General features: G+C 53.3%; 2 protein-coding genes across 3 annotated transcripts in view; both read right to left on the bottom strand.

Annotated features, from left to right (window-relative positions):
- Positions 1-7,295, bottom strand: part of cacng7b (calcium voltage-gated channel auxiliary subunit gamma 7b) — a 25,056-nt gene extending 17,761 nt beyond the window's left edge. Inside the window, exons 1-3 of the mRNA XM_088619958.1 lie at positions 6,844-7,295; positions 4,746-4,941; positions 3,330-3,416 (exon numbers count right to left, since the gene is read on the bottom strand). Of these exons, the coding sequence (XP_088476084.1) occupies positions 3,330-3,416; positions 4,746-4,941 (283 nt within the window). The 5' untranslated portion in view covers positions 6,844-7,295. The remainder of the gene's footprint in view (positions 1-3,329; positions 3,417-4,745; positions 4,942-6,843) is intronic.
- Positions 7,296-10,185: 2,890 nt separating this feature from the next.
- The window catches only part of prkcg (protein kinase C, gamma), a 28,502-nt gene continuing 15,203 nt past the window's right edge, over positions 10,186-23,484 (bottom strand). The window contains exons 6-17 of one of the 2 annotated variants that reach the window (XM_088619951.1): positions 20,995-21,123; positions 20,319-20,475; positions 19,703-19,916; positions 19,282-19,413; positions 18,995-19,168; positions 16,639-16,730; positions 16,212-16,274; positions 14,515-14,653; positions 13,251-13,331; positions 13,035-13,142; positions 11,794-11,934; positions 10,186-10,775 (exon numbers count right to left, since the gene is read on the bottom strand). In XM_088619951.1, coding sequence (XP_088476077.1) covers positions 10,575-10,775; positions 11,794-11,934; positions 13,035-13,142; positions 13,251-13,331; positions 14,515-14,653; positions 16,212-16,274; positions 16,639-16,730; positions 18,995-19,168; positions 19,282-19,413; positions 19,703-19,916; positions 20,319-20,475; positions 20,995-21,123 — 1,631 coding nt within the window. In that variant the 3' untranslated portion in view covers positions 10,186-10,574. The remainder of the gene's footprint in view (positions 10,776-11,793; positions 11,935-13,034; positions 13,143-13,250; positions 13,332-14,514; positions 14,654-16,211; positions 16,275-16,638; positions 16,731-18,994; positions 19,169-19,281; positions 19,414-19,702; positions 19,917-20,318; positions 20,476-20,994; positions 21,124-23,484) is intronic. The other variant, XM_088619953.1, reaches the window with a different exon arrangement.

Genomic DNA, 23,484 nt, shown 5'->3' with positions numbered 1-23,484 from the left:
ACAGCACAGAGACACTGACTGACTGACTGGACACTACAGCACAGAGACCCTGACTGACTGACTGGACACTACAGCACAGAGACACTGACTGACTGACTGGACACTACAGCACAGAGACACTGACTGACTGACTGGACACTACAGCACAGTGACCCTGACTGACTGACTGGACACTACAGCACAGAGACCCTGACTGACTGGACACTACAGCACAGTGACCCTGACTGACTGGACACTACAGCACAGTGACCCTGACTGACTGACTGGACACTACAGCACAGAGACCCTGACTGACTGACTGGACACTACAGCACAGTGACCCTGACTGACTGACTGGACACTACAGCACAGTGACCCTGACTGACTGGACACTATAGCACAGCGACACTGACTGACTGGCTGGACACTACAGGACAGCGACACTGACTGACTTGCTGGACACTACAGCACAGCGACACTGACTGACTTGCTGGACACTACAGCACAGCGACACTGACTGACTGACTGGACACTACAGCACAGAGACACTGACTGACTGACTGGACACTACAGCACAGTGACTCTGACTAACTGACTGGACACTACAGCACAGTGACCCTGACTGACTGACTGGACACTACAGCACAGAGACACTGACTGACTGACTGGACACTACAGCACAGTGACACTGCAGTGAGCAACACAGAGGTCTGCTGTTGTCCCACGACTCGTCCCTCTGTGCTTCACAGTCCAGACCCTCAGTCCAGACCTTCAGTCCCACAGTCCAGACCCTCAGTCCCTCAGCCCAGACCCTCAGTCCCACAGTCCAGACCCTCAGTCCCACAGTCCAGACCCTCAGTCCCTCAGTCCCCCAGTCCCCCAGTCCCTCAGTCCAGACCCTCAGTCCAGACCCTCAGTCCCACAGTCCAGACCCTCAGACCCTCAGTCCCACAGTCCAGACCCTCAGTCCCTCAGTCCCCCAGTCCCCCAGTCCCTCAGTCCAGACCCTCAGTTCAGACCTTCAGTCCCTCAGTCCAGACCCTCAGTCCAGACCCTCAGTCCAGACCCTCAGTCCCTCAGTCCCACAGTCCAGACCCTCAGTCCAGCCAGACCCTCAGTCCCACAGTCCAGACCCTCAGTCCCACAGTCCAGACCCTCAGTCCAGACCCTCAGTCCCACAGTCCAGACCCTCAGTCCCTCAGCCCAGACCCTCAGTCCCACAGTCCAGACCCTCAGCCCAGACCCTCAGTCCAGTCCCTCAGTTCAGACCCTCAGTCCCACAGTCCAGACCCTCAGTCCCTCAGCCCAGACCCTCAGTCCCACAGTCCAGACCCTCAGCCCAGACCCTCAGTCCAGTCCCTCAGTCCAGACCCTCAGTCCAGACCCTCAGTCCCTCAGTCCCTCAGCCCAGACCCTCAGTCCAGACCCTCAGTCCCTCAGCCCAGACCCTCAGTTCAGACCCTCAGTCCAGACCCTCAGTCCAGACCCTCAGTCCAGACCCTCAGTTCAGCCCCTCAGTCCCTCAGCCCAGACCCACAGTCCCTCAATCCAGACCCTCAGTCTAGACCCTCAGTCCAGACCCTCAGTCCCTCAGTCCAGACCCTCAGACCCTCAGTCCCTCAGTCCAGACCCTCAGTCCCTCAGTCCAGACCCTCAGTCCAGACCCACAGTCCCTCAGCCCAGACCCTCAGTCCAGACCCTCAGTCCCACAGTCCAGACCCTCAGTCCAGACCCTCAGTCCCTCAGTCCAGACCCTCAGACCCTCAGTCCCTCAGTCCAGACCCTCAGTCCCTCAGTCCAGACCCTCAGTCCAGACCCTCAGTCCAGACCCTCAGTCCCTCAGCCCAGACCCTCAGTCCCACAGTCCAGACCCTCAGTCCAGACCCTCAGTCCCTCAGTCCAGACCCTCAGACCCTCAGTCCCACAGTCCAGACCCACAGTCCCACAGTCCAGACCCTCAGACCCTCAGTCCCTCAGTCCAGACCCTCAGTCCAGACCCTCAGTCCAGACCCTCAGTCCCTCAGTCCAGACCCTCAGTCCCTCAGTCCCTCAGTCCAGACCCTCAGTCCCTCAGTCCAGACCCTCAGTCTAGACCCTCAGTCCCACAGTCCAGACCCTCAGTCCAGACCCTCAGTCCCTCAGCCCAGACCCTCAGTCCCACAGTCCAGACCCTCAGTCCCTCAGTCCAGACCCTCAGACCCTCAGTCCCTCAGTCCAGACCCTCAGTCCCACAGTCCAGACCCACAGTCCCTCAGTCCAGACCCTCAGACCCTCAGTCCCTCAGTCCAGACCCTCAGTCCAGACCCTCAGTCCCACAGTCCAGACCCTCAGTCCAGACCCTCAGTCCCTCAGTCCAGACCCTCAGTCCAGACCCTCAGTCCCTCAGCCCAGACCCTCAGTCCAGACCCTCAGTCCCACAGTCCAGACCCTCAGTCCAGACCCTCAGTCCCTCAGTCCAGACCCTCAGTCCAGACCCTCAGTCCCTCAGCCCAGACCCTCAGTCCCACAGTCCAGACCCACAGTCCCTCAGTCCAGACCCTCAGTCCAGACCCTCAGTCCAGACCCTCAGTCCCACAGTCCAGACCCACAGTCCCTCAGTCCAGACCCACAGTCCAGACCCTCAGTCCCTCAGTCCAGACCCTCAGTCCCTCAGCCCAGACCCTCAGTCCCACAGTCCAGACCCTCAGTCCAGACCCTCAGTCCAGACCCACAGTCCCTCAGCCCAGACCCACAGTCCAGACCCTCAGTCCCTCAGCCCAGACCCTCAGTCCCTCAGTCCCACAGTCCAGACCCTCAGTCCAGACCCTCAGTCCCTCAGCCCAGACCCTCAGTCCAGACCCTCAGTCCCACAGTCCAGACCCTCAGTCCAGACCCTCAGTCCCTCAGTCCAGACCCTCAGTCCAGACCCTCAGTCCCTCAGCCCAGACCCTCAGTCCCACAGTCCAGACCCACAGTCCCTCAGTCCAGACCCTCAGTCCAGACCCTCAGTCCAGACCCTCAGTCCCACAGTCCAGACCCACAGTCCCTCAGTCCAGACCCACAGTCCAGACCCTCAGTCCCTCAGCCCAGACCCTCAGTCCCTCAGCCCAGTCCCTCAGTCCCACAGTCCAGACCCTCAGTCCAGCCAGACCCTCAGTCCCACAGTCCAGACCCTCAGTCCCACAGTCCAGACCCTCAGTCCAGACCCTCAGTCCCTCAGCCCAGACCCACAGTCCAGACCCTCAGCCCAGACCCTCAGTCCCTCAGCCCAGACCCTCAGTCCAGAAAGCTGGGGGGTCTGTGCAGGATGGAGAAGCAGGGGGAGAGGAGGAGGCTCTTGTTGTAAAAGAGGAGATGAGAGAGAGACTCACTCAGGATGTTGGCCGTGTTCTCTGTAGTGATTTCAATCTCAGGCTCTGTGAAGTAGTCTGAGGCCACACACCTGCCTTTCTCTGTACCTGAGAGAGGGAGGACACACACCCCTGGTCACACACGGCCACTACTGTTACCTACACACACACCTGCCTTTCTCTGTACCTGAGAGAGGGAGGACACACACCCCTGGTCACACACGGCCACTACTGTTACCTACACACACACCTGCCTTTCTCTGTACCTGAGAGAGGGAGGACACACACACCTGGTCACACACGGCCACTACTGGTACCTACACACACACCTGCCTTTCTCTGTACCTGAGAGAGGGAGGACACACACACCTGGTCACACACGGCCACTACTGTTACCTACACACACACCTGCCTTTCTCTGTACCTGAGAGAGGGAGGACACACACACCTGGTCACACACGGCCACTACTGGTACCTACACACACACCTGCCTTTCTCTGTACCTGAGAGAGGGAGGACACACACACCTGGTCACACACGGCCACTACTGTTACCTACACACACACCTGCCTTTCTCTGTACCTGAGAGAGGGAGGACACACACACCTGGTCACACACGGCCACTACTGGTACCTACACACACACCTGCCTTTCTCTGTACCTGAGAGAGGGAGGACACACACACCTGGTCACACACGGCCACTACTGTTACCTACACACACACCTGCCTTTCTCTGTACCTGAGAGAGGGAGGACACACACACCTGGTCACACACGGCCACTACTGTTACCTACACACACACCTGCCTTTCTCTGTACCTGAGAGAGGGAGGACACACACCTGGTCACACACGGCCACTACTGTTACCTACACACACCCCTGGTCTAGGGATAGGGTTACACACACACACTCATGAACTAGGATGAGGGATATACACACACACCCCTGGTCTAGGGATAGGGTTATACACACACACTCATGAACTAGGATTAGGGATATACACACACCACTGGTCTAGGGATAGGGTTTCACACACACAGTCATGAACTAGGATTAGGGATATACACACACCACTGGTCTAGGGTTAGGGTTACACACACACAGTCATGAACTAGGATTAGGGATATACACACACCACTGGTCTAGGGATAGGGTTACACACACACTCATGAACTAGGATTAGGGATACACATACACCCCTGGTCTAGGGATAGGGTTACACACACACACTCATGAACTAGGATGAGGGATATACACACACACACCCCTGGTCTAGGGATAGGGTTATACACACACACTAATGCACTAGGATTAGGGATATACACACACCACTGGTCTAGGGTTAGGGTTACACACACACAATCATGAACTAGGATTAGGGATATACACACCCCTGGTCTAGGGATAGGGTTATATACACAGAGACACAGGCTGACCTGCAATGAAACACACCCTCCACAGCCCAGCGTGCAGAGCCATCTTCACCTCAGTGGTCTGGTTCTGCTGCAGGACGATGCCCTCCTCCATCAGGAGCCAGTAATCAGTGGACACTGCCACCCCCACCAGGAGCAGCCCACTCGCCCCAAACACGGACGAGAGCAGGGTGAGAGCACGACTGCTGCAGGAACTCATCTACAGTGAGAGAGGGGCATCACACACTGAGACACACAGAGCACAGCGCTGAGACACACACCGAGCCCAGCGCCGTGACACACACAGAGCCCAGCGCCGACACACGCACAGAGCACAGCGCCGACACACGCACAGAGCACAGCACTGAGACACGCACAGAGCACAGCACTGACATTCACACAGAGTACAGCGCCGACACACACACACAGAGCCCAGCGCTGAGACACACAGAGTACAGCGCTGAGACACGCACAGAGCACAGCGCTGAGACACGCACAGAGCACAGCGCCGACACACACAGAGCACAGCGCCGACACACACACACACAGAGCACAGCGCTGACATACGCACAGAGTACAGCACTGAGACACGCACAGAGCACAGCGCTGACATTCACACAGAGTACAGCGCCGACACACACACAGAGCCCAGCGCTGAGACACACAGAGTACAGCGCTGAGACACACACAGAGCACAGCGCCGACACACACACACACAGAGTACCGCACTGAGACAGGCACAGAGCACAGCGCTGACATACACACAGAGTACAGCGCCGACACACACACAGAGCCCAGCGCTGAGACACACAGAGTACAGGGCTGACACACAGAGCCCAGCGCCGACACACACAGAGCACAGCGCCGACACACACAGAGCACAGAGCACAGCGCCGAGACACACACAGAGCACAGCGCCGACATACACACAGAGCACAGCGCCGACACACACACAGAGCCCAGCGCTGAGACACACACAGAGCCCAGCGGAGACACACTGAGCACAACGCCGAGACACGCACAGAGTACAACACTGAGACACGCACAGAGCACAACGCCGAGACACACACAGAGCCCAGTGCTGACACACACACAGAGCACAGCGCTGTCACACACACAGAGCACAGCGCCGAGACACACACAGAGCACAGCACTGAGACACGCACAGAGCACAACGCCGAGACACACACAGAGCACAGCGCCGACACACACACACAGAGTACAGCACTGAGACACGCACAGAGCACAACGCCGACACACACACAGAGCACAGCACTGACACACACAGCCCAGTGCTGACACACACACAGAGCACAGCGCTGTCACACACACAGAGCACAGCGCTGTCACACACACAGAGCACAGCGCTGTCACACACACAGAGCACAGCACTGTCACACACAGAGCACAGCACTGAGACACGCATAGAGCACAGCGCTGAGACACACAGCCCAGTGCTGACACACACAGCCCAGTGCTGACACACACACAGAGCACAGCACTGACACACACACAGAGCACAGCGCTGTCACACACTGAAGGGAGAGTGAGGAGAGAGTCAGGACACACAGAGAGAGACAGGACACAGAGACAGACAGGATGAAGAGAGAGACATGACACAGACAGGCACAGCTTTCAGGGTGAAATACAAGTTGAGGCGTTAAACTTCCGTCAACACGAGGAGTCAGAGACGGACGGAGCCTGCAGCCGTAATGCGGAGAGCCCGCCCGGCGGACACGCGCGCTGCGGGCCGGAGCAGCCCAGTTTCGGGAGAGAGAGAGGGAGGGAGGACGCCGCAATGGGGATAAGTTACACAAAGACCTTGGCCCAGTCACGCAGCCCCCCGCACGGCGCAGTCTCAGGAACGCGCACAGCTCGCCGGTGCCCGCGCAGCGCCTCGCCGAGCCGGTCCAGCCGCAGAGAGCGGAGAGGGCGCCGCGCTGCAGCACTCCCGCACGGACAGACACGCAGTCTCCCCGACACACACACACACACACGCACACCGGCGCTAATAACGCCAAGAACACGAACGACACATTCCGGCGCTGACGGGGAAGATGGTGGGGATGGTGAGGATGATGAAGATGACGAGGAGGCTGGCCTGCCCCTGCGCTGGACCCACCTTCAAGCCGCCCGGACGGCTCTCGGCCAGCTGTCCTGAGCTCTCCTTCTCCGGTTCGGCTGGTTTGCGGTTGTTAGCTGCTCCCCTGCCTCCCTCTCTCTCTCTCTCTCCCCCCCCCCGACTGTATCTCTCTCTCTCTCCTCTCTCTCTCCCCTCTCTATCTCTCTCTCTCCTTCTCTCTCTCTCCCCCTCTGGATCTCTCTCTCTCTCTGTATCAAATTCAAATTCAGATTCAAACTCCGACAGCTTTATTGGCAGGATCGGTCCCTCACAGCTGCCGGAGCGGCTCCCGTCAGTGCAGCCGATGTGCGCGGACGCGTCACGGACATGTCCACACCGCTCGCGGAGCGTCCCTGCGAGGCAGGCAGGCAGGCTCGCTGCTCCTCTCTCTCCCTCCGCGCCGCCACTGCGGCGAACCGGCGCGGGACGCGAGACCGGCCCCCCCCCCAAACCGGACAAGGTGCCCCCGGCTCCCCCGGGGCTGGTCTGTTCCCCTGTGACCCCCTGACAGCCCCTGCCCTGCGCTTCACAAACCTCCTCTCCGTGCGCGACCTCTGACCTGCACAGGGGTCCAACGGCTTGTTCCCCACTCCCGCCACCCTCTGTGTACAGCAGTGCCTCCGATGTCCGATGCCCGGTGTGCCCAGCACCAGCCCGAAGCCTGAGCTCATGCGGAGCTGGACGGGTGTGAGGCTGGAGCAGCCCAGGGGTGCACCCAGAGGGGCAGTATCGATGCTCTTTGCCCTCCTACCATGTGGTAAAAGGCACCGCAGTGTACGGGCCACTCCAGCAGGCTCCTCAACACCCTGCTACCTGCTGCACCTAAATCTGGAAACCCAGCTTTCTAGCCTAATGTCAGGCACCCTGTCTGATGTATTCTTTGCACAGTCCTGTAAAGTAAATTGCACTCTGCACATTGCAGTTTATGTACCCTGTACCCTGTCAGAAATGTCGGTGTCTACACTGTCTATAGTGTTGTCCTGTCAGTGTCTCGTCTGTATTCGCACTGTAGACCTGGAGAACGATATCTCGCTCCTCTGAATACTTGTATATGGCTGGACTGACAAATAAACTTGAACTTGAAATTGAACTGTAATATCAGGTGTGTGAGAGAGACACTGTGTGGCGCTGTGTGATATCTAGAGGGAGACACTGTGTGGCGCTGTGTGATATCTAGAGAGAGACACACTGTGTGGCGCTGTGTGATATCTAGAGAGAGAGACACTGTGTGGCCCTGTGTGATATCTAGAGAGAGGGGCACTGTGTGGCGCTGTGTGATATCTAGAGAGAGACACTGTGTGGCGCTGTGTGATATCTAGAGAGAGACACTGTGCCACTGTGTGATATCTAGAGAGAGACTAGCGAGAGATATCTAGCGAGACACTGTGTGGCGCTGTGTGATATCTAGGGAGAGAGACACTGTGTGGAGCTGTGTGATATCTAGAGAGAGACACTGTGCTGCTGTGTGATATATAGAGAGAGACACTGTGTGGCGCTGTGTGATATCTAGAGAGAGAGACACTGTGTGGCGCTGTGTGATATCTAGAGAGAGTCACTGTGTGATGCTGTGTGATATCTAGAGAGAGAGAGACTGTGTGATGCTGTGTGATATCTAGAGAGAGACACACTGTGTGGCGCTGTGTGATATCTAGAGAGAGACACTGTGCCGCTGTGTGATATCTAGAGAGAGAGACACTGTGTGGCACTGTGTGATATCTAGAGAGAAACACTGTGTGGCGCTGTGTGATATCTAGAGAGAGACACTGTGCCGCTGTGTGATATCTAGAGAGAGACACTGTGTGGCGCTGTGTGATATCTAGAGAGAGACACTGTGCCGCTGTGTGATATCTAGAGGGAGACACTGTGGCGCTGTGTGATATCTAGAGAGAGAGACTGTGTGATGCTATGTGATATCTAGAGAGAGAGACTGTGTGATGCTATGTGATATCTAGAGAGAGAGACACTGTGTGGCGCTGTGTGATATCTAGAGAGAGAGAGACACTGTGTGGCACTGTGTGATATCTAGAGAGAGACACTGTGCCGCTGTGAGATATCTAGAGAGAGACACTGTGTGGCGCTATGTGATATCTAGAGAAAGCCAGCTGGTCCTGAGGCTCACCGACCTGAGCCACACCAACACCAACCAGCCTCAGGACAGCACTGCTAGAGCACCACAACTCAGACTCAACCATATCACAGCACAGATCAAACAGCAATATCTCACACACTGGGACACACACACAAACACAACATAAACTGGAATGCTACAGAACCCTAAACAGACAATACACACTAGCTGAATATTTGACCAAAATAAAAAATAACAAACAGAAACAGACCCTGACGAAGTACAGGCTCAGTGACCACAGCCTGGCCATAGAAACTGGGCGACACAGGCAGACCTGGCTGCCCAGAGAGGACAGGCTGTGCTCCCACTGCCAGCGGGGAGAAATAGAGACAGAGGTGCACTTCCTACTGCACTGTGACAGATACTCTGGGATTAGAGAAACATTCTTCCCGAAATTCAGAAATCTAATCCCAGAGTTCCCACACCTGCCAGAGTCACAACGGGTCCCAATCCTACTGGGAGAGGGAGGAGGGAACTCAGTTGATCTGGCAGCCCAGTATGTGATCTCCTGTCACAGCCTGAGGAACAGTGAGTCCGTCTCCCAATAATGCTCCAGCCACCTACAGTATATGTCAATATTTTATAATATGTCTTTGTTGTAAATGTCTGTAGATTTTATTTTACTTCTATTTTTTGTTTTGTTCCATGTTAATTTTATTATTTTTCTTTGCTTTGGCAACACTGATTGTACCCATCGGTCATGCTAATAAAGCACCTTGAATTGAATTGAATTGAATTGAGAGACACTGTGCCACTGTGTGATATCTAGAGAGAGACACTGTGTGGCGCTGTGGGATATCTAGAGAGAGACACTGTGTGGCGCTGTGTGATATCTAGAGAGAGACACTGTGGCACTGTGTGATATCTAGAGAGAGACACTGTGTGGCGCTGTGTGATATCTAGAGAGAGACACTATGTGGTGCTGTGTGATATCTAGAGAGAGAGAGACACTGCGTGGCGCTGTGTGATATCTAGAGAGAGAGAGACACTGTGTGGCGCTGTGTGATATCTAGAGAGAGAGACACTGTGTGGCGCTGTGTGATATCTAGAGAGAGACACTGTGTGGCGCTGTGTGATATCTAGAGAGAGAGACACTGTGCCGCTGTGTGATATCTAGAGAGAGACACTATGTGGTGCTGTGTGATATCTAGAGAGAGAGGCACTGTGTGGCGCTGTGTGATATCTAGAGAGACACAGAGAGAAGGCTTTTGAAATTTTTGCACGGTTGTATTCTTTTTTATTAGTGTATCACTATCACTACATTTCAAACCTAGACATTTGTTTTACGTAGCAGTTGACAATTTGGTACAGCAAGACTTCAGCTGACACACCTGTCTACAGAAACTGGGAAACATACTTATTCTAAATCTATCAAGACCAGATCTATCGTCTATTAATGGGTCGATCACACTCTAGATCTGCCTCTACTCTGCGCAGACATGTGTCTGTCCTTCTCCTGGAGGGTCTTCTCTGCCGGCTGCAGACCTGGCCGGCCTCACCGCCAGCCCGGTGGAGTGGACTCTGGGGCTCCAGCGAAGGAAAGCGTTTGCACGGACAGACAGGCGGTAGACACACTCATGCAGTGGTGACCCCTCCCCCGGTCTCACACGGCGGTGAGGGGGGCGGGGCCGGGGGCGGGGCCCGGGGCGGGGCCCGGGGTGGGGGCGGGGAATCCGCTGTTCAGGAAGGTGAACCCCTCGAACTCGCTCTGGTCCAGCTCCGCCAGCACCTCCTGGTCCGAAGGGGTGAGGACGGGGGGCGCCTGGGTGAAAAAGCGGTCGAAGTTCTCCCCTTTCCGACCCCCCTGAGAGAGAGAGGGCTGGTTACACACACACCCACTGCCTGCGTACCCAGTCACCCCACACCTGGGGTCACTCAGACTGCAGTGCAGGAGAGGAGAGTCGGGGTCACTCAGACTGCAACACAGGAGAGTCGGGGTCACTCAGACTGCAGCACAGGGGAGTCGGGGTCACTCAGACTACAGCACAGGGGAGTCGGGGTCACTCAGACTGCAGTGCAGGAGAGGAGAGTCGGGGTCACTCAGACTACATTGCAGAGGAGTCGGGGTCACTCAGACTGCAGTGCAGGAGAGGAGAGTCGGGGTCACTCAGACTACATTGCAGAGGAGTCGGGGTCACTCAGACTGCAGTGCAGGAGAGGAGAGTCGGGGTCACTCAGACTACATTGCAGAGGAGTCGGGGTCACTCAGACTGCAGTGCAGGAGAGGAGAGTCGGGGTCACTCAGACTGCAGCACAGGGGAGTCGGGGTCACTCAGACTACAGTGCAGGAGAGGAGAGTTGGGGTACAGTGATGGGGTTGGGGTCACTCAGACTAAAGTGCAGGAGAGGTGAGTTGGGGAACAGTGTTGGGGTCACTCAGACTACAGTGCAGGAGAGGAGAGTTGGGGTACAGTGTTGGGGTTGGGGTCACTCGGACTACAGCCCAGTAGAGGAGAGTTGGGGTACAGTGTTGGAGTTGGGGTCACTCAGACTACAGTGCAGGAGAGGAGAGTTGGGGTACAGTGTTGGGGTTGGGGTCACTCAGACTACAGTGCAGGAGAGGAGAGTTGGGGTACAGTGTTGGGGTTGGGGTCACTCAGACTACAGTGCAGGAGAGGAGAGTCGGGGTACAGTGATGGGGTTGGGGTCACTCGGACTACAGTGCAGGAGAGGACAGTTGGGGTACAGTGTTGGGGTTGGGGTCACTCAGACTACAGTGCAGGAGAGGAGAGTCGGGGTACAGTGATGGGGTTGGGGTCACTCGGACTACAGTGCAGGAGAGGAGAGTTGGGGTACAGTGTTGGGGTTGGGGTCAGACTCACAGCTCTCGGGCGGAAAGGAGGCTGAATCTCCAGCTTCTCCAGTCGATCCCAGTCGATCCGGCGGAAGAAGAGATGATCCCGGATCTCTCGCTCCTCTTCCGGCCCAGAGCCGAGCCTCTTCCCAGGATTCTTCGTCAGCAACTGAGAGAGTGAAAGAGACACTGGACACTACAGCACAGTGACCCTGACTGACTGGACACTACAGCACAGTGACACTGACTGACTGGACACTACAGCACAGAGAAACTGACTCACTGGACACTACAGCACAGTGACCCTGACTGACTGGACACTACACTACACCCCTGTGGGGCCAGCAGGGGGCGCTCACCCTGTGGTCCATGTGGGTCCTAATGCCCCAGTATAGTGATGGGGACACTATACTGTAAACAGGCGCCGTCCTTCGGATGAGACGTAAAACCGAGGTCCTGACTCTCTGTGGTCATTAAAAATCCCAGGGCGCTTCTCGAAAAGAGTAGGGGTGTAACCCCGGTGTCCTGGCCAAATTTCCAATTGGCCCTTACTAATCATGGCCTCCTAATAATCCCCCTCTATGAATTGGCTACATTACTCTGCTCTCCTCCCCACTGATAGCTGATGTGTGGTGAGCGTTCTGGCGCACTATGGCTGCCGTCGCATCATCCAGGTGGATGCTGCACATTGGTGGTGGTGGAGGGGAGTCCCCATTACCTGTAAAGCGCTTTGAGTGGAGTGTCCAGAAAAGCGCTATATAAGTGTAAGCAATTATTATTAATTATTATTACAGCACAGAGACACTGACTGACTGACTGGACACTACAGCACAGAGACACTGACTGACTGGACACTACAGCACAGTGACCCTGACTGACTGACTGGACACTACAGCACAGAGACACTGACTGACTGACTGGACACTACAGCACAGAGACACTGACTGACTGACTGGACACTACAGCACTGTGACCCTGACTGACTGGACACTACAGCACAGAGACACTGACTGACTGACTGGACACTACAGCACAGTGACACTGACTGACTGACTGGACACTACAGCACAGAGACCCTGACTGACTGGACACTACAGCACAGAGACACTGACTGACTGACTGGACACTACAGCACAGTGACACTGACTGACTGACTGGACACTACAGCACAGTGACCCTGACTGACTGACTGGACACTACAGCACAGAGACCCTGACTGACTGGTCACTACACACAGTGACCCTGACACAGAAAGGTGGATGGACTGACCCCTTTGCAGATGGCCACAGCTTCTTTGGACAGACTTTTGGGATAAGAGACACTCTGCTCCATGATGGACTGGAACAGCTCCTCCTCATCCGAGCCATCAAACGGGGGCTGAGAGAGAGGGTGAGGGAGTGAGAGAGGAGGAGTGAGAGAGGGTGATGGAGTGAGAGAGGGTGATTGGGTGTGAGAGAAGATCCAGGCTCAAGAAGTGTTTCACACCTGTCCAGCCAGCATCTCGTACAGCAGAACGCCAAAGGACCACCAGTCCACTGACTTCCCGTAGGGCTGGTTGTCCACGATCTGAGAGAGACAGAAAGCACTCAGGACACTGACCACTGAGCTACTGGACAAGTGCTGGACACTACAGCACAGTGACACTGACTGACTGACTGGACACTACAGCACAGAGACACTGACTGACTGGACACTACAGCACAGTGACCCTGACTGACTGACTGGACACTACAGCACAGTGACACTGACTGACTGGACACTACAGCACAGTGACACTGACTGACTGACTGGAGACTACAGCACAGTGACCCTGACTGACTGGACACTACAGCACAGAGACACTGACTGACTGGACACTACAGCACAGTGACACTGACTGACTGACTGGAGACTACAGCACAGTGACCCTGACTGACTGGACACTACAGCACAGAGACACTGTCTGACTGGACACTACAGCACAGAGACACTGACTGACTGGACACTACAGCACAGTGACACTGACTGACTGACTGGAGACTACAGCACAGTGACCCTGACTGACTGACTGGACACTACAGCACAGAGACACTGACTGACTGGACACTACAGCACAGTGACACTGACTGACTGGACACTACAGCACAGTGACCCTGACTGACTGACTGGACACTACAGCACAGAGACACTGACTGACTGGACACTACAGCACAGTGACCCTGACTGACTGGACACTACAGCACAGTGACCCTGACTGACTGACTGGACACTACAGCACAGAGACACTGACTGACTGGACACTACAGCATAGAGACACTGACTGACTGACTGGAGACTACAGCACAGTGACCCTGACTGACTGACTGGACACTACAGTACCGTAATACTGTGTAGCTGCACTAGTTTCAGCTCACTGCATAACTGCAGTTTATTGATTGTATTATGTAAAATAATAATTGATTTTTTTCCCCACAGAAAACATAGAATAGTTCTCTGTGTCCCTCCCCTTAATCTGATTTCCCTTTCTTCTACCTGCTAAAACACAGACAGAGACGATATCTCTCTCACACACAGACACACAGAAAATATAATGAACACACACAGACAGACAATACTGAACACAGACAGAAAGACCATATCGTACGCACACACACACAGACACACACACACATAGACACACACAGCCACACAGACACACACGCGCACACACACACATGCACGCACACACGCACACACAGAGACACACACACACGCACACACACGCACACACCTCAGGAGCGATGTAGTCTGGGGTCCCACAGAAGGTTTGGGTGGTCCCACCCTCGAACATGCCCTCCCGGCACATCCCAAAGTCTGCGATCTTGATGTGGCCCATGGAGTCCAGGAGCACGTTGTCCAGCTTCAGATCCCTGGAGAGAGATGAGGACAGACAGGAGAGAGGGATGGGTGGAGGAGGAGAAGAAGGCAGGGGACAGGTGCTGCCAGGTGACAGGTGTTGTCAGGTGTTGTCAGATGACAGGTGCTGACAGGTGTTGAACAGTGCTGACAGGTGTTGTCAGGTGACAGATGCTGACAGGTGTTGAAAGGTGTTGTCAGGTGACAGATGCTGACAGGTGTTGTCAGGTGTTGTCAGATGACAGGTGCTGACAGGTGTTGTCAGATGACAGGTGCTGACAGGTGTTGTCAGGTGACAGGTGTTGTCAGGTGTTGAAAGGTGACAGATGCTGACAGGTGTTGTCAGGTGACAGATGCTGACAGGTGTTGAACGGTGTTGTAAGGTGACAGGTGTTGTCAGGTGTTGAAAGGTGACAGATGCTGACAGGTGTTGAACAGTGTTGACAGGTATTGTCAGGTGACAGATGCTGACAGGTGTTGAACAGTGCTGACAGGTGTTGTCAGGTGACAGATGCTGACAGGTGTTGAACAGTGCTGACAGGTGTTGTAAGGTGACAGGTGTTGTCAGGTGTTGAAAGGTGACAGATGCTGACAGGTGTTGTCAGGTGACAGGTGTTGTCAGGTGTTGTCAGATGACAGGTGCTGACAGGTGTTGTCAGGTGACAGGTGCTGACAGGTGTTGTCAGGTGACAGGTGTTGTCAGGTGTTGTCAGATGACAGGTGCTGACAGGCGTTGAAAGGTGACAGGTGCTGACAGGTGTTGTCAGGTGACAGGTGTTGTCAGGTGTTGTCAGATGACAGGTGCTGACAGGTGTTGTCAGGTGACAGGTGCTGACAGGTGTTGAAAGGTGACAGGTGTTGTCAGGTGACAGATGTTGACAGGTGTTGTCAGATGACAGGTGCTGACAGGTGTTGAAAGGTGACAGGTGTTGTCAGGTGACAGATGTTGACAGGTGTTGTCAGATGACAGGTGCTGACAGGTGTTGAACAGTGCTGACAGGTGTTGTCAGGTGACAGGTGGTGTCAGGTGTTGTCAGATGACAGGTGCTGACAGGTGTTGTCAGATGACAGATGCTGACAGGTGTTGTCAGGTGTTGTCAGATGACAGGTGCTGACAGGTGTTGAAAGGTGACAGATGCTGACAGGTGTTGTCAGGTGACAGGTGTTGTCAGGTGTTGTCAGATGACAGGTGCTGACAGGTGTTGTCAGATGACAGGTGCTGACAGGTGTTGTCAGGTGACAGGTGTTGTCAGGTGTTGTCAGATGACAGATGTTGACAGGTGTTGTCAGATGACAGGTGCTGACAGGTGTTGAAAGGTGACAGGTGTTGTCAGGTGTTGTCAGGTGACAGATGCTGACAGGTGTTGAAAGGTGCTGACAGGTGTTGTCAGGTGTTGTTAGGTGACAGATGCTGACATGCTGACAGGTATTGTCAGGTGACAGATGCTGACTTGTATCGACAGGTGCGGACAGGTGTTGAAAGTTGTGGACAGGTGTTGGCACAGGTATATTGAAGGAATCAGACAGACCTAGACACATCACTGCATAACAGATTGAACACAGGGCTCATACCTGTACAGGATTCCTCTATTGTGCAGGAAGAACAAACCAACAGCAATTTCAGCTGCATAGAAACTGAGAGAGAGAAAGATGATGATTATTATTAATTATTGGTATTATTAATCATTATGGAATAAGGGGAGTACTGATGTAATATATCTGAGGGAATGTGAGAAGACCAGGGCACTCTCTCATTGGTCAGACAGACTGCAACGACCTGACGAGCCCTGATCACCTAGGCACAACATGCAAACTCCATACATACATAGAAACAGCACTAATGCCACACCCCTGTGCCGCCCAGTACAGACAGGAAGCGAGAGTCTGAAGGATGGAGAGGGAGTGAGATTGACACAGAGACAATCACGCGGCCCAGAGACAGAAATGGAGCCCACAGGTTTATCGATTGGACGATGGGATATTGATCTGTTCCACTCACGCGGCGTGTGGCTCTTTGAACTTCCCCACAATCTGAATGTGGTACATGAGGTCTCCACCATTGACATACTCCATCACGAAATACAGTCGGTCCTGTAGGGAGTCATATCCTAATCAATACTGTAATCAACACACACACTCACTCCATCATGAAATACAGACAGTCCTGCAAGGAGTCATATCCTAATCGATACTGCAATCAATACTGTAATCAACAAAAACACTCATTACGAAATACAGTCAGTCCTGCAGGGAATCATATCCTAATCAATACTGCAATCAATATTGTAATCAACACACACACTCACTCCATTACGAAATACAGTCGGTCCTGCAAGGAGTCATATCCTAATCAATACTGTAATCAATAAACACATTCACTCCATCATGAAAAACAGACAGTCCTGCAAGGAGTCATAATCTAATCAATACTGCAATCAATACTGTAATCAACAAAAACACTCATCACGAAATACAGTCGGTCCTGCAGGGAGTCATATCCTAATCAATACTGCAATCAATACTGTAATCAACACACACACTCACTCCATTACGAAATACAGTCGGTCCTGCAGGGAGTCATATCCTAATCAATACTGTAATCAATAAACACATTCACTCCATCATGAAAAACAGACAGTCCTGCAAGGAGTCATATCCTAATCAATACTGCAATCAATACTGTAATCAACACACACACTCACTCCATTACGAAATACAGTCGGTCCTGCAGGGAGTCATATCCTAATCAATACTGTAATCAATAAACACATTCACTCCATCATGAAAAACAGACAGTCCTGCAAGGAGTCATATCCTAATCAATACTGCAATCAATACTGTAATCAACAAAAACACTCATCACGAAATACAGTCGGTCCTGCAGGGAGTCATATCCTAATCAATACTGTAATCAACACACACACTCACTCCATTACGAAATACAGTCGGTCCTGCAGGGGGTCATATCCTAATCAATACTGTAATCAACACACACTGACTCCATCACGAAATACAGTCGGTCCTGCAGGGAGTCATATCCTAATCAATACTGTAATCAATAAACACATTCACTCCATAACAAAATACAATCAGTCCCACAGCTTATCATAACCTAATCGATACTGTAATCAACACACGCACTCACTCCATCACAAAATACAGTCGGTCCTGCAGGTAGTCATATCCTAATCAATACTGTAATCAACACACACACTCACTCCATCATGAATACAGTTGGTCCTGCAGTCAGTCATATCCTAATCAATACTGCAATCAATACTGTAATCAACACACACACTCACTCATCACGAAATACAGATGGTCCAGCAGGGAGTCATATCATAATCAATACTGTAATAAATGCACACACTCACTCCTCACACAGTAGTGTAAATATCACACACTCACACTCCTCACACAAAGTAACTGTAATATCACACACTCACACTCCTCACACAGTAGTGTAAATATCACACACTCACACTCCTCACACACAGTAGTGTAAATAGCACACACCGACACTCCTCACACACAGTAGTGTAAATATCACATACTCACACAGTAGTGTAAATATCACACACGCACACTCCTCACACACAGTACTGTAAATATCACACACTCACACTCCTCACGCACAGTAGTGTAAATATCACACACTCACACTCCTCACACAGTAGTGTAAATATCACACACAGTAGTGTAAATATCACAGACTCACACTCCTCACACACAGTAGTGTAAATATCACACACTCACACTCCTCACCCACAGTAGTGTAAATATCACACACTCACACTCCTCACCCACAGTAGTGTAAATATCACACACTCACACTCCTCACACAGTAGTGTAAATATCACACACTCACACTCCTCACACACAGTAGTGTAAATATCACACACTCACACTCCTCACACAGTAGTGTAAATATCACACACTCACACTCCTCACACACAGTAGTGTAAATATCACACACTCACACCCCTCACACACAGTAGTGTAAATATCACACACTCACACCCCTCACACACAGTAGTGTAAATATCACACACTCACACTCCTCACACAGTAGTGTAAATATCACACACTCACACTCCTCATGCACAGTAGTGTAAATATCACACACTCACACACAGTGACAGCAGTCAGCGGCCTGCGGTCGATATTAATACACAATCTGCTCCTGTTAGCAGCCCCTGGGCAGAAAGTGACCCAATTAACAGTGGTGTATTAATTAGCAATGAAAGTGGGTCAACAGCAAAACAGAAAGAACAACATAACAAAAAGGAAGAGAAACGGTTTGTATCAAAGTCACGCGTGTCGCACACCCTCTCTCTGCGCCCCGTCTCTCTCACCTGCGTCTGGAAGGCTCCGTACAGCGCCGTGAGGAAGTGGGGTCTCCCCGGCAGCCCCAGCACCCTCCTCTCCACCATGGCGCTCTCGGTGTCCTGCTCCTGCGCCAGCACGTCCTTCTTCAGCACCTTCACGGCGAACAGCTGCTCCGTGCCTCTGCGCTCCGCCAGCAGGACCTGGGGGGCAGGGCGGACAGGGGGGACAGGGGTCACCTGTGGCCACCTGCTGGCATGCCCTGGTACTGTGGCCTGACAAAGCAGGACACACCCACCCTGCCCTCCCTCCCTACCTTCCCAAAGCTGCCCTTCCCCAGCACCATGAGGAAGCTGAAGTCGTCCAGGCTGAGCCCCAGCCCCTGCGGCAGGTGAGGGCGGGGGCAGGAAGGGGGGGGCAGGGGCGACGGGGACACCGGAAGGGAGTCCTGCAGAGAGGGGGGGGGGGACCTCGTCAAAAATCAGCACAGCCGATCACTGTGGTCAGACCTGAGAGGGACAGATCCCACACTGGGCACAGCGGACACAGAGTGGACACAGCAGACACAAAGCATACAGTGGACAATGATCCCACACTGGACATAGTGGACACAGAGCACACAGTGGACACAGAGCACACACAGACACAGTGGACACAGCACACACTGGACACAGTGGACACAGAGTACACAGCGCACACAGAGCACACAGTGGACACACAGTCTCTCTCTCACTGACCTGTGTGCTCTGCCCATTGTCCTGGTCTGGCACGGGGATGTTGTAGTACTCCCCCTCTTCCTGGTTCAGGAGCTTGAACCAGCCATTGACGGAGCGCCGGAAGATTTCAGACACCCCGAAGGACAGCGCGCCCATGAAATCATTCCTGCTGGTCCTGTCCCAGTCCCAGACCTCCACCGACAGGCGCCTGTCCCACTCCTTCCCCCGGACAGAGCTGGGAGACAGACAGGAGAGGAGGAGATCTGAGCTCTTCCTCACACACACGCTGACACACACACACGCTGATGCACACTGACACACACACTGATACACACACTGACACACACACTGACACACACACTGATACACACACTGATACACACTCTTACACACACTGATACACTGACCACACACTGACACACACACTGACACACTCTTACACACTCTTACACACACACTGATACACACACTGACACACACACTGACACACAAACTGACACACACACTGATACACACACTGACACACACACTGACACACACACACACTGATACACACACTGATACACACTCTTACACACACTGATACACTGACCACACACTGACACACACACTGACACACTCTTACACACACACTCACAACGTGAAGCTCTCGTTCCACACTGGGTTCAGGGTGGAGCGGATGGTTTTGGTCTTCTGCTTGGTCTGGTTCTTGGGATCGGGAACCAGCTTCAGCTTGACGTAGGGATCGGACAGGCCGTTGGGATCCATCGGGATGAGATTCCGCGCCTCGAGCACTGCAGGGGGAACAGGAGGGACAGACGCCCCTGAGCCACAAACCCCGGACCCAGCAGAACCCACAACGTCACCAGCCGCAGACCAGCAGACCCACAGGGGGCGCTGTTCTCCGGAGGAGACGGCCAACCGTGACTGTGTGCAGAAGAATTAAAGGTGTCATCTCCACGCGGGATTTGCGGTCTGGCCACCTGGTGTAATGAATAACACTGCCACCTGGTGTCCTGACCCTGTCACTGCAAACTCCAGGAGTCAGTGCAGTGCCCTGCTCTCTGTCACTGCTGCTGGTGATGAGCAACACAGCAGAACAAATTGTTTTCCCATGTTATACGATCTTTGCTGACTGCCCTGTCTTTCTTAAACCCGGGGAAGGCTCCACAGCCGAAACGTTGTGTTGTGATGCCTGCCTCCATCTGCACGCCCCTTTCAGGAACCACTTCACATCAGTTAAATTCGTGGTGGGGGGCAGGGCTGGACCTCTTCCTGGAGGGGACACCAGTGCGCGGCGTGTCTCCGCTCACCGGTGACGTGCAGCTCCTCTCGCTCCCCATAGACCGAGAGGTGGATCCGCCCTCGTTTCTCCGTGTGGTCTTGTCCACAGAGGCTGGGCACGCTGGCCTCACAGCGGCGGTGGACATTCATGTCACAGCCTGCAGGGCGGGGCAGAGAGAGCACAGCGCTGAGGAACAATACAGCACAGAGCTGAGGAACAATACAGCACAGAGAGCACAGAGCTGAGGAACAATACAGCGCAGAGAGCACAGAGCTGAGGAATAATACAGCACAGAGAGCACAGCGCTGAGGAACAATACAGCACAGAGAGCACAGCGCTGAGGAACAATACAGCACAGAGAGCACAGAGCTGAGGAATAATACAGCACAGAGAGCACAGAGCTGAGGAATAATACAGCACAGAGCACAGCGCTGAGGAACAATACAGCACAGAGAGCACAGAGCTGAGGAATAATACAGCACAGAGCTGAGGAACAATACAGCACAGAGAGCACAGCGCTGAGGAACAATACAGCACAGAGCTGAGGAACAATACAGCACAGAGAGCACAGAGCTGAGGAACAATACAGCACAGAGAGCACAGAGCTGAGGAATAATACAGCACAGAGAGCACAGCGCTGAGGAACAATACAGCACAGAGAGCACAGCGCTGAGGAACAATACAGCACAGAGAGCACAGAGCTGAGGAATAATACAGCACAGAGAGCACAGAGCTGAGGAATAATACAGCACAGAGCACAGCGCTGAGGAACAATACAGCACAGAGAGCACAGAGCTGAGGAATAATACAGCACAGAGCTGAGGAACAATACAGCACAGAGAGCACAGCGCTGAGGAACAATACAGCACAGAGAGCACAGAGCTGAGGAATAATACAGCACAGAGAGCACAGAGCTGAGGAATAATACAGCACAGAGCACAGCGCTGAGGAACAATACAGCACAGAGAGCACAGCGCTGAGGAACAATACAGCACAGAGAGCACAGAGCTGAGGAATAATACAGCACAGAGCACAGCGCTGAGGAACAATACAGCACAGAGAGCACAGCGCTGAGGAACAATACAGCACAGAGAGCACAGAGCTGAGGAACAATACAGCACAGAGCTGAGGAACAATGCAGCACAGAGCACAGCACTGAGGAACAATACAGCACAGAGCACAGCACTGAGGAACAATACAGCACAGAGCACAGCACTGAGGAACAATACAGCACAGAGCTGAGGAACAATACAGCGCAACACTGAGGAACAATACAGCACAGAGCTGAGGAACAATACAGCACAGAGCTGAGGAACAATACAGCACAGAGCACAGCGCTGAGAAACAATACAGCACAGAGAGCACAGAGCTGAGGAACAATACAGCACAGAGAGCACAGAGCTGAGGAACAATACAGCACAGAGCTGAGGAACAATACAGCACAGAGCACAGCACTGAGGAACAATACAGCACAGAGAGCACAGAGCTGAGGAACAAAACAGCACAGCGCTGAGGAACAATACAGCACTGAGGAACAATACAGCACAGAGAGCACAGAGCTGAGGAACAATACAGCACAGAGCTGAGGAACAATACAGCACAGAGAGCACAGCGCTGAGGAACAATACAGTACAGCACTGAGGAACAATACAGCACAGAGAGCACAGCGCTGAGGAACAATACAGCACAGAGAGCACAGCACTGAGGAACAATACAGCACAGCGCTGAGGAATAATACAACACAGAGCTGAGGAACAATACAGCACAGAACTGAGGAACAATACAGCACAGAGCACAGCACTGAGGAACAGTACAGTACAGAGAGCACAGCGCTGAGGAACAATACAGCACAGAGAGCACAGAGCTGAGGAACAATACAGCACAGAGAGCACAGAGCTGAGGAACAATACAGCACAGAGCTGAGGAACAATACAGCACAGAGCACAGCACTGAGGAACAGTACAGTACAGAGAGCACAGTGCTGAGGAACAATACAGCACAGAGAGCACAGAGCTGAGGAACAATACAGCACAGAGAGCACAGAGCTGAGGAACAATACAGCACAGAGCTGAGGAACAATACAGCACAGAGCACAGCACTGAGGAACAATACAGCACAGAGAGCACAGAGCTGAGGAACAAAACAGCACAGCACTGAGGAACAATACAGCACTGAGGAACAATACAGCACAGAGAGCACAGAGCTGAGGAACAATACAGCACAGAGCTGAGGAACAATACAGCACAGAGAGCACAGCGCTGAGGAACAATACAGTACAGCACTGAGGAACAATACAGCACAGAGAGCACAGCGCTGAGGAACAATACAGCACAGAGAGCACAGCACTGAGGAACAATACAGCACAGCGCTGAGGAATAATACAGCACAGTGCTGAGGAACAATACAGCACAGCGCTAAGGAATAATACAACACAGAGCTGAGGAACAATACAGCACAGAACTGAGGAACAATACAGCACAGAGCACAGCACTGAGGAACAGTACAGCACAGAGAGCAC

The sequence above is a fragment of the Lepisosteus platostomus genome, chromosome 25 (genome assembly GCF_059453375.1).
Source record: "Lepisosteus platostomus isolate fLepPlt1 chromosome 25, fLepPlt1.hap1, whole genome shotgun sequence".
NCBI classification, from domain to species: domain Eukaryota; kingdom Metazoa; phylum Chordata; class Actinopteri; order Semionotiformes; family Lepisosteidae; genus Lepisosteus; species Lepisosteus platostomus.
The sequence above is the reverse complement of the archived record's forward strand: the minus strand, read 5'-3'. Positions and strand labels throughout refer to the sequence as shown.